Source organism: Neodiprion fabricii, chromosome 6 (genome assembly GCF_021155785.1).
Source record: "Neodiprion fabricii isolate iyNeoFabr1 chromosome 6, iyNeoFabr1.1, whole genome shotgun sequence".
NCBI classification, from domain to species: Eukaryota; Metazoa; Arthropoda; class Insecta; order Hymenoptera; family Diprionidae; genus Neodiprion; species Neodiprion fabricii.
Genome location: NC_060244.1, coordinates 4,637,671 through 4,654,807, shown reverse-complemented (window position 1 = coordinate 4,654,807; position 17,137 = coordinate 4,637,671). Strand labels below are relative to the sequence as shown.

Sequence of the window (17,137 nt, the reverse complement as noted above, 5' to 3'; positions counted from 1 at the left end):
GTTATGCAAGGAAGAGGTGGGCCTAGCTGTCAGACGTTTAAACTGGCAACGGAACTTCCGAAAACGGCATGAATTATGGGACAACGAAGGAACGTTATCGGGCAGCCCGATTGAGACCCGTATCACCGACGCCCGCGTGTCTCCCGGCGCTTTTCCGCCGTCCCGGGGGACGCGGAAACCCGGAAAACGTCCCTCGGTGCAGCATTGAAATATTGAACAGCGGTGTGTGTGTGTTCCGCAGTTGGTAGGTACAGGCCACGTCACAATCGCTGACACAATGAATACAACGTCGAGCGGCTCTGTTCGCGTGGTAAATATTATAATTGCTCCGATCCATACTGCAGGCGTCGGCGTAATTCGTTTATATCATGGATCGAACGTAGAGCTGCTGCTGATCCAGGTGCCCGTTTAACCCCGTGTTTATATCAACGTACTCGCATCGAAATGCCCCGGCGACTCCCGCGGGTACCGGAAACTCGGCCAGGACACGCTTGTCGCATAAATGCAGACATGTCGATAAAATTTCAACGTGTACGACGCACGAATATCAGCCTCGTGTCCACTCGTATCCGAATATCGGCACGCCGCGTCCCACTGCGGCAGTCTGTCATAATTTATGCTACCTCAACCCCTATTTCCGGTTCTCCAGGGCTTCGGTCAGCCCAAAGTCCGAAACTCCATCCGCTGATTGACGGTTATAATTCTTTGCATCATCACCTATTCGTTACCGTCATCCAATCGATGGAGTAGGGCACTTGCGACTCGTAGGAGAAAAAAGCTCGTCGTTAGAGAAGCGCGACAGCGAGTCAGGGAAATGGGAAATCTCCAGCCGCTTCGAATCGGAGAGAATGGAAGCTCGGCGATCCGATCCCGTAAAACCCCGAAGGTCAACCCCCATTCACGGAACACAAGGCTCGATCCTTTTGGGCTCCGGAGGGCATAGAATGTCGTGTTTCGAATATGGAAGCCATGAATGGCGATTTCCTAGAGCCGTCCTGGCGCTTTCTGTCGAAAGTATCTCGTAAAGTGACGATATTTCGGCGATACAAAATACGCGAGGCTGGACCTCGCGTGATCCGGCAGGACGTCGGGCGCTTTTCGAGGCAAAGGGACGAAAAGGCGGGCGGGGTTGGAAGGCTTGACCCGGCCCGAGGCGGCATGGATACCTTGTTATCGTTTCGCGGGGATCTTAACGCGGGCCTTCGGCAGTCGAGGCTGAATCGCCGATTGGAAAGTCGCGCGGGAAAACGATCCGCTCGCTAAATGGACACCGGCCAGCCAGCGGCAGTAAACCGGTCGCATAAAAACTCACAGATATGACGTAAAATGGTAGAATATACGCGAGCCTTCGACGTCGTCCTCCTCCTGCTTCAGGATGGGAGAGGGAAGCTGGTGCTGATACCGACCCGAGATGCAGCCTGTGGGAATGATCGGGTGAAAGTGAGAGTGATGGGGCGTCGATAGATAGCGATGATGTATGGACCGGCGTCCTTTCCCTCCCTTCGTTTCGTTTTTTGCTCTGTGTCTCCGGGCGCATGACTCTTGTCGAGAAAAGTTTGCGCCTGAATAAAGACGGGACCGGGTAACACGCGGCTAATTCGACCGTCTATCCATACTTTGTTTGGATGCGTTTACGAGGCGGTGGAGGAAGTCGGAAATCGTCTGAACTTATCGTTAGTGAATTAAGCGAGAACGGCGAAACGGCGACAAAGCTGCGTAATGAAGATACCGAGTTGGCTGGAATTGCAGAGGGAGGAATAAGAGAGAGTTGAGTGAAATCTACGGGGAGAAACGAAGCATAGAAATACACGCGGCAGATGCTGCCTAGCTCCGGACCGATGGTAATGTTAAACTGTGACAAGTCCCGGGATAAAGCAGCTGGATAAAATACAACTGAATTTCTCCCGTGTCGGAATTTCAAGCGTAATACTATATAAGTATATACCGAACAAGGCGGGCGTCGAAATTGTTTCAGAAAATTCCGCGACGAGACAAACATCTCAATGTCTCGTTGTACGTACGGACGCTCGACGATCAGCGATCAATTTTTTCAAATTGAAAGCGACAGCTGAAACGATGATCACTCAATAATCTCCAACCGGAGTCGACGCGATCGTGAAACCGGATTCATTGGATCGTCACTGATATTAATATCTACTTTGGAGTGGATTTGAAATAGCGAGAAAGTTTGTTCGGTACTAAAGCAGGATGTGACGGGCGTCGGTGAAGTTGGTAACTTTACGCTTGACTTGTTTATATTGGACAGGGAACATTGCGGCTCCATTGTTTGTAATTTGGCACACCGTAGTCAAGCAGCCTGTGCAATCCAACTACATCCCTACGTCCAGGTTGCTCCGGGCTGGTCCACTATAGCCCGAGGGTCACTTTTGCCAGGGGTTTTCGACCGGCGCCAAGCGCTGACCGACCTCGTCGCTTCTGGCCGCCGAAGCAGCGGGAGAAAAGCTCGATTTCATCGCTACTCCCGTCTGCCCAGGTCTGCTGTTCCTTCCATCACGCCATTGCAGACACCTGCATCTCGGCTGTGCTCTGTTCCACCTGTTGACAGGTCGCGGGCCGTGGATGTCGGAGGACGAACGGATCTCCATCGTCTGGCACATCGGGATGAGCTATGGCATCGCAGTTCTTGAGTTGGCTGCTTAGCGTCACCGTTTGACAAATTAACCATCCACTTACGTTCACAACCTCGTTTCTCATTCGTCTCCTCCAGCTTCCGGAAGTTTGCCATGCGCGTGACACGCGCTCGCTCTCGAGAACCGAGCACCTTGGGACAGTTCAATTTGCTATCACTCGAGACACGGCAAAGCGGAATTGAACGCTTTTACTACGCGAGAAAATCTCGCTGGCCGAATCACGCGAGCTGGGGAGGCTGAGTCAACGATTCGTGATTAAGTTTCGATTCAGATTTAAATTTGTTTTTGGATGCTGGGAAAAAGATCGAGAGACAGACGGCCTGTCATGCAATCTGATCGGTTTGTTTATCGCGTGGTGAGAGACTTTTTCCAACTAGTATAATTCCACCGGTTACGGTGCGAGTCGTTTTCATAATTCATCCCTTATTATCTTAACGAAATAACTGCATTACTCTACGTGCTACGGTACTCGACCGTGAAACAGATAAGGAGGGCCAACTTTTGTTCCAACTTCTGACGACCCTTTTCCTCTGGCATTTAAAATCCGTAAATTTTCATAACGATGGAAAAACTTCGACGTTTCCTCCCCTAACGGTTAAAAGGGGGGGGATTCGCCTAACGTGGCTATGGATCTGCTGCCTCTGCATAGACTTTACTCTGCCAAGTTGCTCTTACTGGGGAAGACGCAGCGAAATCTGTGGCAAATGTTGATATTGGGAGATAGCGTTAATAGGAAATGAGAAAAAGCCATCGTTCGCTTTAACGACTTTCGGATGCTCGACGAAGGAAAACCGTGCTGCGATGCAAATATCAACACGATTGCAGCGGGTCGGAGGTTGGGGAAAGCTAGAAACCCATTGTGTACAGAAACAATAGTAATTAGCCTTATCTACAAGCAGCAAGATTGCAAGGCAGCCAAGTCGTCTTCCATTGCGTTCGAATTACCCAACCATACCACTCAGGCTTCGCTCCGGTTTCCCTGCCTACGAACCGCCCTATATCGGCTAATATCCGGTCTCAACGTGAGATCTGCGATCGGATCTTCCGGCCCCTTTTCCCCCGGTCGAATTCTCCCCTCGATCAGATATCCCGCATATTACCCTCAGGGAACTTGGAACAGCTTTCGTTATGACGGATGCACTTTGACGTCTATAGTCGAGATGATTTGAAGCTCGGCATTCTTGCGATTTTCGAAGGCTGGAAACTTTTTGCCGTAGAATCGATTTTTGGAAGCTTTTCATCAGTTGAGTGAATACCGTACGATCTTATCATTTTTTAGCGGTGACTCTTGACTAGAGACTATATATGCACGATTTCCTTTACATATGAGAAACTCGGTGCCAGCGTTTTTCAAAACCGATCAAACTTTACCCTCGGGATGAACGAGGTTTTTTTTTTGTTCCTCTACTGTTTTCCATCTATTTCTATTTTATCGTCGAGAAATTTTATTCACCGTAACCAATTTTAGCCGTGGAATATTCGCCGCATGTAAATCGGAGCGCGACTCTCTTCGTTGTGGGGAAAAACTGGCAAACTGCTGTCGGGAATTGTAGCTTATGATCTAGACAATCGAGAAAAAGCTTGTCTGATCTTTTTCTCCTTTCCTCCGCCTCTTTCTAGCGCGAAAATCCAATGTGTGCATCTCCATCGCTGCAGTACGATAAAAGTTTTTCAGTAAAAAAAAGAAAAATACGTTTTACCACTCCGAGGAACACCGCGTTCGTCTGTTTTATTTTCCTACGCTTTGTCTGCTATCTTGTTACCTTAACTGGACGCCAATTTTTGACTAAAATGCGCGTATGTATAACAAGCTATTGACAGTCGAGGATTCGTTTTGTTTTCTGAAATTATCATCATCATCATCAGCGTCGTCGTCATCATCGCGAGGACAGTTTGAATGCGCTCTGCAGCCGGGTATTTCCCTACAATTTCCAGTCAAAAGCATTTCCTCAATGAGTTAAACACGAGGCTTTTTTTCGTCTACTTCCAGCCCTCCCTCTTGTCACAGGAGCTCGTTACCCAACCGAGAGAAAATACTTTATTTTACTTGGGGTGTCACAATGTTCCTCGTTTCCTCGGTATTCCACCAAGTCCTGACTAGTAAATAAATTGTAAAGCAACTGCGCGTCCCAGTTATCTCATCGCATTTATTTATCCAACACCCTTCACCGCCATCCCTCGCTTATTTTTCTAAGCACCAGCTGGAAGTATCAGAGCTACCTTTCCAATCTCCTCCTCAGACAACAGAATTCTCTGCAACCGCGTTTTTTTACCTGCGTTACCAACTCGATGCACATCGCCGCTGTGGTGACCTAAAAAAAACTGTTGCAAATTACTGAGAGGAGATTTTTTCTGAGATACGAATTTGGCGCATCCACCATTTATGTCTAATCATGTTGTTTCCCTTACTTGTACGCGCGAAATGAGGTAAATTTGCGATGATTATGTTAAACACACATTGATTCAAGTCCGTGAGATGAAACTCCGTATGTATTGTTACGAAGAGTAATTAGAAGCAAAATCAATTGTAATGAAACGCGAACTACGCAACTCAGTTTGGTTCTGCGGTTTACCTAGTTACGGGGCTGCGGGTAAAACACAAGTTGTAATCCGACCGCCAACAGCCAAACATGCAGAAACACTTCACGCTCATATATCGCGACGTTATCCGACTCGGTATGTAGGTATAAATAATTTCAGAGCCCGCATAGATTACCGAGTCGAGTTTAATTGTAAGCACAATTTCACATCTCCCGCTTCGAGTGGTACCGGAAATGAACGCAACTCTTCAAACTTCCCGCACGTTTCGCAAAGCGAATTTTCTTTCCTTTGTTCCGTCAATCATTTACGAACATCAGCCTGTTTCACGAAAAATCTCAGGCTGGCGCCTACGATCAGCGGCAGAGAAAAACGAAAAGTAAAAGTTACGGTTGCGTCGAAGGTGGTATTTAAAAGCGATTACATCTATGCGTCGAGCGTTGATAGTCAGCGAGCAATAATAGAGGAGGGTTCCCGGGTAATTGTGAGCTTCCATCCAAGTCGCTAACAAGCCATCTCGATCCGTAGACCGGGTTGTCTGGAGGCGTCTTAAAGCGTCGTTGAAAACGAGTATATAAGCTCAGGGGAACTCGTCGACGCGCCGAAACGTAATAACGTATTATTAGATTCTAATGTGTCGGATGGCTTCTCGGGGTTCCACCGTATACCGGCCTCTTACAAACCTGATACAAGGTAATTACTTGACGCGGGCCGACCTTATTATTTTCACCCGACGATATCAAGGCTGATGTAATTACACGTAAACACACTGACGGGCCTGGCTTACACTCGGGGATCCGCGTCTGCGCGGCCCGGCCGCAGCCGCAGAGCGACGCCGCGACGCCAGGAATTAAAATGCGATTTCCCGATCGGTGGGTGCCTAAGTAAATTTCCACACGCGCTGACACAACCCCCGGAAGAGAAGCGGGGACCTTTGAAAACAAAATATCGGCAAAGAAAGGGGTTGAATTTATATCCGGTGAACAGTCGCTGCCCCGTGCCCCAGGACACCTGAAAGGTTCACACCTCGTTTGAGATGCGGTTCGGTCCGTCGGCCACCTGCTCACCTGCCCACGATCGGCGCGAAGTGCACGCCTCGTCTCCGCCCCCTCGTTCCCGGACGTTTTTTTTCCTTCATCCAGCTCCTCTGGATCGGCTTCGCCCTCCAGGGACACAAACACGTACCCTCGACTCCGGGTTTCCCGTTCTCCGCGTACCCTCGGGCGCCGTTCTCGTTAACCGGAGATTTGTGGCCCTTCGGTCTCATTAAGACGTACCGCCGCGTGGCCGCCATTGTCCCTAGAACCTTCGCCCGCGGTTTCGTCCGGCGGAAACTTGACCGTCGAGACGCTGCTTGCGTGGGCGATCCGCGATCAGATCTCCTTCTCAAGTTACTGCAGCGAGTCGTGCAGGGCAGAGCGTGACCAATGATCCTGAAAGCTCTGTAAGAATCCGTTGAAAGCTTCTGCAATACATCCAGTCAGATGTATTCTCGATCATGTCTATCCGAGTGATGGAGGAATCTTTTAAAGATTCTTGTAATCTCATGACAGGTTTTTACAGTAGTTCGGAATTTCGCTGACTATGAAAGTGACGATACGAGGCCGGAAATGGGGCCGGATTACACTTCACGTCTACGATGCTCCGCTGCTTTTAGAGAACACTCGTATACTCGGAGGCTTGTGAAAGCTGCTCGTGAGGGGCCGAGCGGCTGCAGGTTATACGATTGAACGCAAACAGTCATTGATTGATTTGCCCCGTGCAGGCATATTTATGAGCTGTCGTGTTCAGAGATTATATTTTCCTCCCGGTAAGAAACGCAATCCCCCGTCATCCGCTACCTCATCTTCCATCGTTCCCCCTCTCTCGCCCCTCGGCGTCTTTAGGCGGCGTGTAAGGCTCGGCTGGCGAAGGATAGGGGTGAATCCTGAATGGAAGGGGGTGGGTCGGGTGGCTGGTTTTGTTGGCCGACGGGTGATGTATGAAGCCCGCCGTATTGCTCGTGCTCTACATAAATTCAGCCCCTCTCGTTCGTGGAGTTACCCCGTGAGTCCTCGCCGACGCCACGATTCTACAACGCGTCGCGAATCCGTTATTCAAGCTCGACGGGCAGGCGGACATATTTAATATCGCGTGTAACCCGACGATGAGAGTTTGACGCGCGTCAACTTTCGCGCACAATTCCCACCCCGTCTCACACGCAGCGGCGATGATCGCAACGAAAGAGGATAAAAAGAGGATCAGGCCCCGGTCCGATCCGCCTTATATCTAGCCGACTCGGAAATCGTTACCTACCTACCGTCCTAACGCCGCTCGAACCGCGGTCCGGGAACCTGTCGTGACAGCTGCTCCGCAAACGGGTCCGCTGTTGGGGCCGTTGGTTACACGGGCATTAACGCGTAATGGACCCAATCTCTGCCTTGCAGGTATCTCTCGCCCATCGGGCCGCTGCTCGAATTCTTGGTCCCCGGTCACTCTGGTTAAAGTTCGAAAGTGGTCCTCGGGATTCGGATGAGGATTATTGAGAGGTATTTTGATCGGGACGCGGTCGGACCGCCATTAGAACCCGAATGTCAATCGGAGAAGATTCTCCGGATTAGTATCCCCGAAATTTCTCGCCGCAGCTGCGACGTTTCGGTTCGCAATCGCCGCAAAGTCAAACCAGCGAGTCGCACCTGCGGATCGCGGTGCCGCGTTTGACACCCTTACGAATTACTTTTTTTATTTCAACCATTTTCCCGGCGGTTCGGGCCGCACGGTGGGTGACTAACTTGAAGGATCGTGCGCGCGTGGCAGGGATGAACTTGCGGAGATAAGTCGAGACGGGCTTCGGGGTGAGGTTGGCTCGCGGTCGGAGTCACACGAGACTCGGTGCAGATAACGAGGAGCTAGCCGGGAGGCAGAAGAAGAGGCTGTGCGGCGGCAAGGTGCGGTAACTGTTCGCGTTCAGCATCTGCCGCAACGGTATATGTATGGTATATTTTATACCCGCGAGCATCGGGCCGCCCCGAAACCGCTTATTGTGCTCGAGCCTGGCGCATATCTGATTGGTAAGATTTAATGAGGCTTTGATAAGATTCATGAGTCAGATTGGAAAGAAGTTTGGTGTGAATACCGAACGAGTCGCGCGGCTCTGCCGGCTCCGATAATCTCCCTCCTCTTGATCCCCAGCCCTCCGAGGACCGAAGATCTCAGATTATTAAACTTTCGTCAAGTAAATAACTCGGAAATTCGAAATGATACTGTATACAGAAATTAAGTACCCTCGATATTGTGGCTACACCGCTCTGTTCTCTCAAATCGACCAAGTTAAAGTTTCACCTGTTTTATCTCGTCGCTTTTTGTTATCTTACAGGAACGTGCTTACGCCACACGTTTTCACAAGAATTAACGATCAGGGATCGGAACTTCATTGTTGATTTGAATATATACTTTTTTTTCTCACTCGGCTGAAGCTCTTCGACTTAGATATATCGGAAATGAAACTGTATAATATATCCCAGACGTTTGGCTGTGGTTTATTCGTTTTCAAGATACACCGGTGATAAATCTGGGAGCTGACCAACTTACATATTCCAGGGAATAGATGCGTATCGTTTGCGCATCGGAACGTCAAGAAGACAGTGGTAACATAATACTAGAATATTTTCTAACGGATTTGTGTACGCGTCAGATCAAATCTAATGATACCGGCATTAGATTATTGTCGGGATAATTACGTTATTAAGGAGTCGTTTCTCCTGACCCCGTAGATCGTAAACAAATTCCTCAGAAAAAAATCATTGCTATTTCAAAAATTGACTTGAGTTTATTCGCGGTAAGCGAAATGGGCGTATCATTAACTCGATACAATCATTGCGGGTAGTAAGAATATGGGATATCATGAGTTATGTATAAATCGGTAAGCCATCGGTTATTTAATAGTGTATTACCATACTTTATAGAATATATTATTAGATACCATCTGAGCGTTTGATAGCGATCAGCTATCGCGTGGGTAAAAGCTGGAATATAGATGGAAGTGGGAGGCGGGTCATGTGACTATATACAACCCACCGCAGGCTCATAAAGCGATATTGTTTTCTCTCTGGGTCAAAATGCTCTGAATATGTATGCACTCCCTGGTATCGCTGCCTAGCCGCTGCACGTGAAACACGCTTTCAGGTGCAACCACAATAACGCGGGAGCAGGCAGGTATATAACCGTAGGAATTCGACGGCAGACTACCGCCCGATGGAAACAACCCGCGTTGCATCCCTGACTGTTCTCGAGAACCTTTGTAATTTCATTTTGCGACCGTATAATAAGCCGAGCCGCGAGAACGACGCCGCGGTAATTGGAGGCTGCAAGATCGAATTGAGGAGCCGAAGGACGCCTTGTTGAGTTGTGATAAATAGAGAGAGGAACACCTTTAATTATATCAGTGTCAGCGATTCCGGGCCAACTTTCAACCGCGTAATCACCCCCTTCTGGCCGGCTGACAACGCCTCGTTAGCAGCCGATCCTGTTTCCAGGTGTGTCGCCGGGTTACCGCTTCTCCTCAATTCACCTTTCTTATAATTTTTCGGCGGTGTTTGGTATTTTCTTCATTCTCAGCAGCCAAGCTGATATTCCGCGTAGAAAACCCTCGCTGCCCTGCAAGTAGAGCTTTTGCGGAATATACGATACGCGATGCGAATCTAGACTAGCTGGGGGAGCTTTCAATTTACTTGGGACATCACACGCCTCGCTTGGCCCTTTGATGTGTGCGGATGATCGAGGCTAATGATCGGTAAGTTGCCCGTATTCTAGAGGGACGCAAAAATCTTACGAGCGTAAATCGCGTGACGAGATTAAGGTCTTCGGCGTGTTTCGCATTTCGGGGTTATTCGCTGTAATTGCTTTCTCATATTTCACCCGTTTCAATTCTCCTCGTTGTTATTTCAAGATCCGTGTGAGAACTGAGAAGTCCGCGGGGTGTGCGTGCAGATGCGGTTCCAGCATCGCTCGGAATCTTCTAAGTGGCGGTTGCGGGTCGAGTATGGAATCTGCGTGCGGTTGCGACCCTGATCTCTCTAGTATTAAACTTCTTTTCGCCGTTGCATGATCCGGCGATAAGCTGTACAGCCGCGGAACTGATGGTTTGAAAATTGCCGGAAACCCCTTACGGTATATCATTACGGAGTGTCTCGTTCCTCTTTGGGGGGGAAATTCACCCTGCATGAGAACGGACGCTGCAGGCACGCGGCCTCGTCCCTTCAGCGTCTCGTGTGTGTAATGGCTCCAAAAGCTCTTGAGGTACGCGACGTGTCGGTCACCATTCTTCAGGATTATAGTTTTACGTTTGAATCGATCGTTTGCCGGAATGCCGCGCGTGTCTCGTCGACTCAGGCATACTCGACGGGTTAAAAGCCTCTCGATCCACACGCTCGTCACTCAGAAAACGCCCGGTCGGAGCTAGTCGAGACCATCCAACCTCCTTCGTCGTGCCCTCTACGTTACGTTGAGATGCCGTCGCTAACGAAGAGGACAATAGGAGAAAATCATGCTCCACAGGTGTCACCGCGCTTTCGTATACACTGAGTCGAGTGGGCGGTGTAATTAATTATACGTATGAATTTGACTGTTAATGCCGCTTTGTCAGCGCTTCTATATACAAGCGCATTTACCATTTCAATGAGAGACGAAAGATAGACAGAGGGAGAGAGAGAGAGCGAGAGGAGGCCCGTGTGCTTTCGGAAATCCAGCTGACCTCGGCATGATTGTTATTAAAGTAGCCTTACAGATTGGACACAAGTTAGGCACAAGCTGCACGTTCTCATGTTTTATCTGCGTAAATCCTGCAGCTTCTCCAGTTTCAGTAGTCGATCCATGGATTTAAGCGTGTACTGCGCTTACGTGTAGTGGAATCGGATCAGGCAATCGGCTTTCAAACGAATGGTAATGAAAGGCGGATAGAAAAAAAGCAAATGTATTACGTTGGTTGCGAACGTGAGATCGTGAAAAATCGTTACGAAAAGTTTGGATGCAGCGAGTTTCAAGCTCGTAGCACCGACGCCACGTGAAACACATTAACAACCGAAGGAGCAGCGCTGGCTTTTAAGCTTTTCTGAAAATTAACAAAAACGAGAGCACAGCCAGTGAACAACAAATTTGCGAAAACTTTCATATTCCGTCTAGACTCTTAGTCTCTCCTCATCACCGATCGTAGATCAACCCTTTTAAGAATAAGCGAGGGTGGTGAGTCGCTTTTGCGATTTATACACTCCGACGTACTCTCAGTTATTTTCCAACTGCAGTGTACCAGTTCGCTACTTGGCCTTGGAGACGGGTCATTAGTTATTGTCACAGCTTCTTTATTTTCCATCCCCGCAGAAATCCGACCGAATTTTATATCTCAGAGGGAATTTATTCTCCCTTTTTAGTTATCGGGTACATAATTTCACCCGAGTATCTATCTCGTATTCCTACGCTAGCGATACTACTTTAGCAAGTTTTGAATCGCCCTGGGGACAAGCGGGAATATTTACTGGGGTATTTTGCACGTTTAGCTCGCGAATACGGCTGAAATACAACTGACTTAACGCGGGTACCGCGCGTCTCGAGGGTCGAAAATTTTTATCAAATTTTGTATGTATTTATCTGCGAAATCTGGTTGGGAAAAACGTGCCAGGTATAGCTAGGCAAAAAGAGATAAAGATAGAAAACGGTATAGAACGAGGGGCGTGATTGATGGCCGAGTGAAAGTCGCTTTGCCTGCTTTTTGCCCTGCACCCGGGGAGAAGGGTGTGTGTACGATATTATGAGAGAGCGAGAGAGAGAGAGAGAGAGAGAGAGGACGAGTGCTGCAAAGAGGCAAACAAGTCGTCGCGAAACGCGAGAAAGACGGCTTAGTCGCCAGCGGAGGTATAATAACCGCGTGTACAAGTGAGCGCGCATTTGCGATTTCAACTTGTCGACGTCACATCTTGTACGTGCCCTTCTGAAAAGCAGCGCAGCGTCGCCTCACCCTACGGGAAACGATGCTTGTCTTGTTAGCCGTTCCGTGACTCGCTCGTTACCAAGGATCAACCTGATGACATGACGAAGCATTAGACGCCACGGAGTTGGCTAAAGCAATCTTCCTGTTTACCTAACGCGACTTCTCTCCTATCCTCTCCTAGCTCTCCACCTACTGGACGAAGCTTAGAATATTTCTGCCTTGATTGAATCGCTCGAAAGAAAAGCTTCGTGGAATTATCTGCACTCCGCTCTTCTGATCGTTGATCCGAGCTTCGGTGTCACACCGTTTCCACGGTCGACTGACTCGAGGTATAACCTGGGGCATCAGGAGCACTCTATGGTCTAAAGCGATTATCCCTGCTCGGTCAAGAGGAACCGGTATGAGGGATCTGACAGGACGCCTATCGGCGGTATATTTGAGCGCCAAGATACGCAGCTGATCAAAATGTATAGGCATGTTTAATGTACGCGGGTAATGCTTTTTACGTCAATTCACGTGACTCTTGCTCCTCGACCCGACGAAGCTGACAGTGTGGTGACAATTACGTTTGATATTTCAACGAAGTGAGATTGTTTGAGTTTTCGAGGTGCGACGTACGGCTGGGATGTTAGGCGGTGAAGACCAAAGCGTTCGGGACCAGTTCAACCGCGAGACGTCACCGTATTAATATCAACCGTGACATCAATATTCATGTAAGCCGTCACTCGGCAGGGCTTCTCTGTCGAGCTTAGTCCCGTATCATTCATTATACTCGTAAGTCTTAAGCTTTGGACACATTAAGCGGATCATATCCTTCGAGTCCGAAACCCGCGACAGGGTCGCCAGACGCTGTCTCAACTCTTTTGATAATCCGGGCCACGTCGCTACGCTATTATCTCGGCTTCGTATATTCGGCGTGTATTCGAATATACCTAACGGTCATCCGTTCTGCCGGCATCGTAAGTTTGTCGTACCTACCTGCGGCACGCTCAAAAGGCAGAAGAGAAACGAAATTTCTATCCGTGTAATCGGTGAATAGAGAGAAGCCACGATCTTCCAACTTTTCGACACTCCCAATTGTATCCTTGTCCAGACATCGGAGTAACGAATAATCCAGTTTCCAGTGAAAGACGTGGAAGGATGACGTATTCGTGTATATTTTATGAGTGCAGGCAAGCAGCTCGGATCAACGAAATTTAAACCAAATCGCGTGGCAAATTGAAAAAGAAGGTACAGGGACGTAGCAATGATGGTGGTGATAATGGAATGAAAAGTGCAGAAAATTGGTGAGAAATCGTGATGCGCGTGGCGACACATCGATTTGTAGTAAATATGGATCGGAGCTGAAGATGCCATCGTCGAGTAACGTGTACGTCACAGATCTCACATATAGGTATATAAGTGATGCATGCGTACATTCAAGATTCGGAGCATCATTCCTGACCGCGTATTCTTTCCGCAGAGGTTGTTCCGTCGTATTTTGAAAAAGCAAGAAAGCCAGAAATGCGCTAGAATAATAGACCGGCGTTAGTTGCTACGCTGGTCTTTGTGTTATACCAGGTAATACGAATAAAAATTATCATAAAAAGCAAGCTGTGAATGAAGACAAAGGCTCTGATGGTAGGCCGACCGGGTCGAGTTGTTCCTAAGTGCGTGCTAACGACGTGACCCTTTCACGGCCTTTAAAAAGTGCTGCTTTTACTTCTGACTATACCCACTTGCCTATTTCGTCCGTTGTCTACAGCCTGGAAATAAAACGACTCAATCCTAGGGTCCATCTGGTCCCTAAAAACTTTTAGATAAGACCGGGGCGGAGTCGTTGCATGGCTGACTGCTGCGGGTTATTCAACGACCACAGGTTAGTGAAACGATGAAAAAACTTCGGTTAAAATTTTTTCTTAGTCAGCACTAACAATCTTCCGATTTTTCGGGAGCAACAGCGGGACGTTCGCTCTGTCTGGATGATCAGTCCTCCATTTGTCATCGAGGTGAATAGCCCAAGAACAATTTAGTCCTCGATACGATCAAAATATACTTTGAATCGTGTAAAATAGTAATCGGTTAACATTATCAACGACTGTATAACGTTCAGGTCGCTCGTCTAACATCAGTAGCAGTAATTCTTTAGGTAGAGATATAGTCGATCTATTGAGAAGCCAAAGTCCTCTCCTATACATATATATTTGGAAATAATTGATACCATAGTAATAATTCATAATCCAGCTGGAACTGGAGTTTGCCGTCGATTTATGTACAAAAACTTAGGTCTACGGGTTGAAGTCGAGCTATGTAGCTGGTGGCAAACATTTCTGAAGACGGCAACTACGCCACGTGTAGACGTATAGTTGAACGTGTCCAGCCAGGTCCATTTGTCAGGCTTAGTCCGCGTCTGCCCTCTAATCACCCCGAAATGGATGACACGGTGCGCATTTCTTGAGAAGAGCGTTGTGTGCGCGTGCGTTTGTAGAAAACCACTAAGTACCATTGAAGGCTTTGGGACCGACCGCTAGATCGAGTGACTATTCAATGTACGAAGGATCTACTGATGGAAAAATAGACGATCGAGTGACGGGGCGTGTTAACAGCACTGACGTTTCATAGTTCTCTATTTCTCTGATAATGGGTGAGTCGAATACCTTACCGAAAATCGTAAATCCTTGTATTACTGACCTCTCGACTTTTCCCTCCGCGCAGTGGGTTACGTCCGAGCCGCGTACGCGATGATGCTCTGCGTCGCGAACATGATAATCTACGGACTAAAAGTTAACATTGCCACGGCTATAATTGGTATGACGAAACGCAAGCCCGTCAAAGAGGGTGAGACAGCACCACAGTGCCCACAGTTCACCAATGACCATACCGAGGTTTCCACGGTCCAAGGACCGTTCGAATGGACACCGGTTGAGCAGGGATTCGTCGTTAGCATCTACTTCGCCGGATACCTGCTCGGCATGTTTCCCAGTGGATACTGCGCCGATAGGTGAGAGAACAGACCGAGCAATCGCCGTGTAATTGTGGCTCGGTACTTCCCGCAGGTTTAACTCAAAGTGGGTGTTGATCGTCACGGTGTTTTTCAACGCTGTTACAACTATTCTGTTGCCGCTGACGGCACGAGCGCATCTCCACGCGCTCTACGCTCTTCGCTTCTTCACCGGTTTAGTAAGCTCCTCGAACTTACCGGTAATGAACGTGCTGATGGGCAAGTGGGTTGTTTACGAGGAGAAGGGCATGTGGGCGGCGATCATATACGCGGGCATGCCGCTCGGTACGGTGATATCGATACTGACCACCGCTCAAATCATGAGCGCCGCAGGCTGGGAGGCCGTATTCTACGTCCACGGAACTCTGCCTTTGATCTGGTGTGTTATTTTCATCCTCTTTTTCGCCGATAATCCTGAGTCGCAAAAGTTTATCACTGAAGAAGAGCGGGAATACATTTGCGGCACCTACGCTCACCGCAAACCCTTTTCTGAGAACAAGCCCAGAGTACCATGGAAGGCCATTTTTACTTCGGTACCGTTCTGGGCCCTGATACTAACCAATACTCTTGGCAATTTTTCCTGGTACTTTTTACTGACCACGGCGCCTCTCTATATGAATCATGTACTGAAGTTCAACATCAAAGCGGTGAGTCGACCTTGCCTTTCGCTTTTTTGGCCCTCGCATGTGAGAATTGCTTTAATGTTTTAGAACGCGGGGATAACCTGCTTTCCGTATCTGATCATCGCAATTCTCAATCCATGTCTCGGAAAGTTGTTGGACTGGGGAAGAACGCGTGGTATTTGGAAGATGACTGTAGCGAGAAAAATTGCCGTCACTATAAGTTAGTAACATTTGACGAAGTCTCGAGTGATTTTCAACTTGGTTGAACCTCTCACCCGTGTGTCTAAAGATGACGCTGAAGCGTTCCGTTTTCCTCCACGCTAGGTTGCGTCCCGACCGCTGTACTCATATTAATCATCGCTTACATCGGGTGTCACAGGTTGGCCACAACGATTCTTCTTTGCATAAATATCGTCGTAGCCGGTACAGTATTCATCGGCCACTTGTGCAACCAGAACGACTTGTCCCCGAACTTCGCAGGTATTTTGATGGGCATCACAAACACCCCTGGCACTATTCCGGCGTTCGTTATCCCAGCCCTGACAGGGCACTTTACCAAAAACGAGGTTTACTGCAAGTCATCACGATAAAAACAAAAAATATTCTCATTCAATATTAACGACGAAAAGTTCCCACCAATCGACTTCTTTTCAGCACACCTTCGGTACCTGGAGAAATATTTTCTGGATAGTCATCATCTGTCAGATATCAGCGTGGCTGATATTCACGATATTTGGATCCGGTAACATTCAGCCTTGGAATGAAGTCGAACAGAATGCTGTCACTGAAGAGGTAGCGTCTGAAAGTAGAAATCGTGAGAATCGCCGTCAGTAATTAACAGTCTTTATTCATCTTGAATTCACCAAGCGCAAACTGGAATGCACTTTGAGGATTAATCAAGATATGGGAAATGAAGAAGAACAACGAAAGTTCTTTGCTAAATGAAAATTCCCTTGACACAATTATTTCGACAAGACCGTGAACAGGTGCTGCCGCCTGTAATCATATGCGTACGTTCGTATAAGCTGTGCACCTGCACTTATCCACTGTTACGCTTTCGGTGAGCAATGTACCGAATACTGCGTTCCTTGTTGACGTATAGCGATCCGCAAACGTTGCGCTCGCGCCGGAAAAACGAAGAAAGTCTTCACGCATAATTAACGCCGGGCCACCCACGTGGCTTCTTGGTGGACCAATTAGGTGCCACCTGGCGGAAGAATTCCTCGCGTCCCAATTATACCGTGGAGCTTCACGCAGTGTGGTGCTACTAGCTCCGCTAAAAAATACTTTGGTATGTCGTTATTTATCTACGGTGACGCCATGATTGAAGTGAAGATATCGTTTTTTCGTTTTCTCTTTCGTCGTTTCTGTATTTATAGTCCGC

At 48.2% G+C, this 17,137-nt stretch overlaps 2 protein-coding genes across 5 annotated transcripts in view; one reads left to right on the top strand and one right to left on the bottom strand.

Moving 5' to 3' along the window:
- Positions 1-17,137, bottom strand: part of LOC124184397 (teneurin-m) — a 344,914-nt gene that overhangs the window by 235,240 nt on the left and 92,537 nt on the right. The gene's annotated exons all lie outside the window — the stretch shown is intronic.
- On the top strand, positions 14,770-16,587 carry LOC124184812 (sialin-like). The gene is made up of 6 exons (XM_046574916.1): positions 14,770-14,773; positions 14,845-15,130; positions 15,186-15,777; positions 15,841-15,973; positions 16,078-16,319; positions 16,408-16,587. The coding sequence occupies exons 1-6, from the start codon at positions 14,770-14,772 to the stop codon at positions 16,585-16,587; spliced, it is 1,437 nt and encodes a 478-aa protein (XP_046430872.1).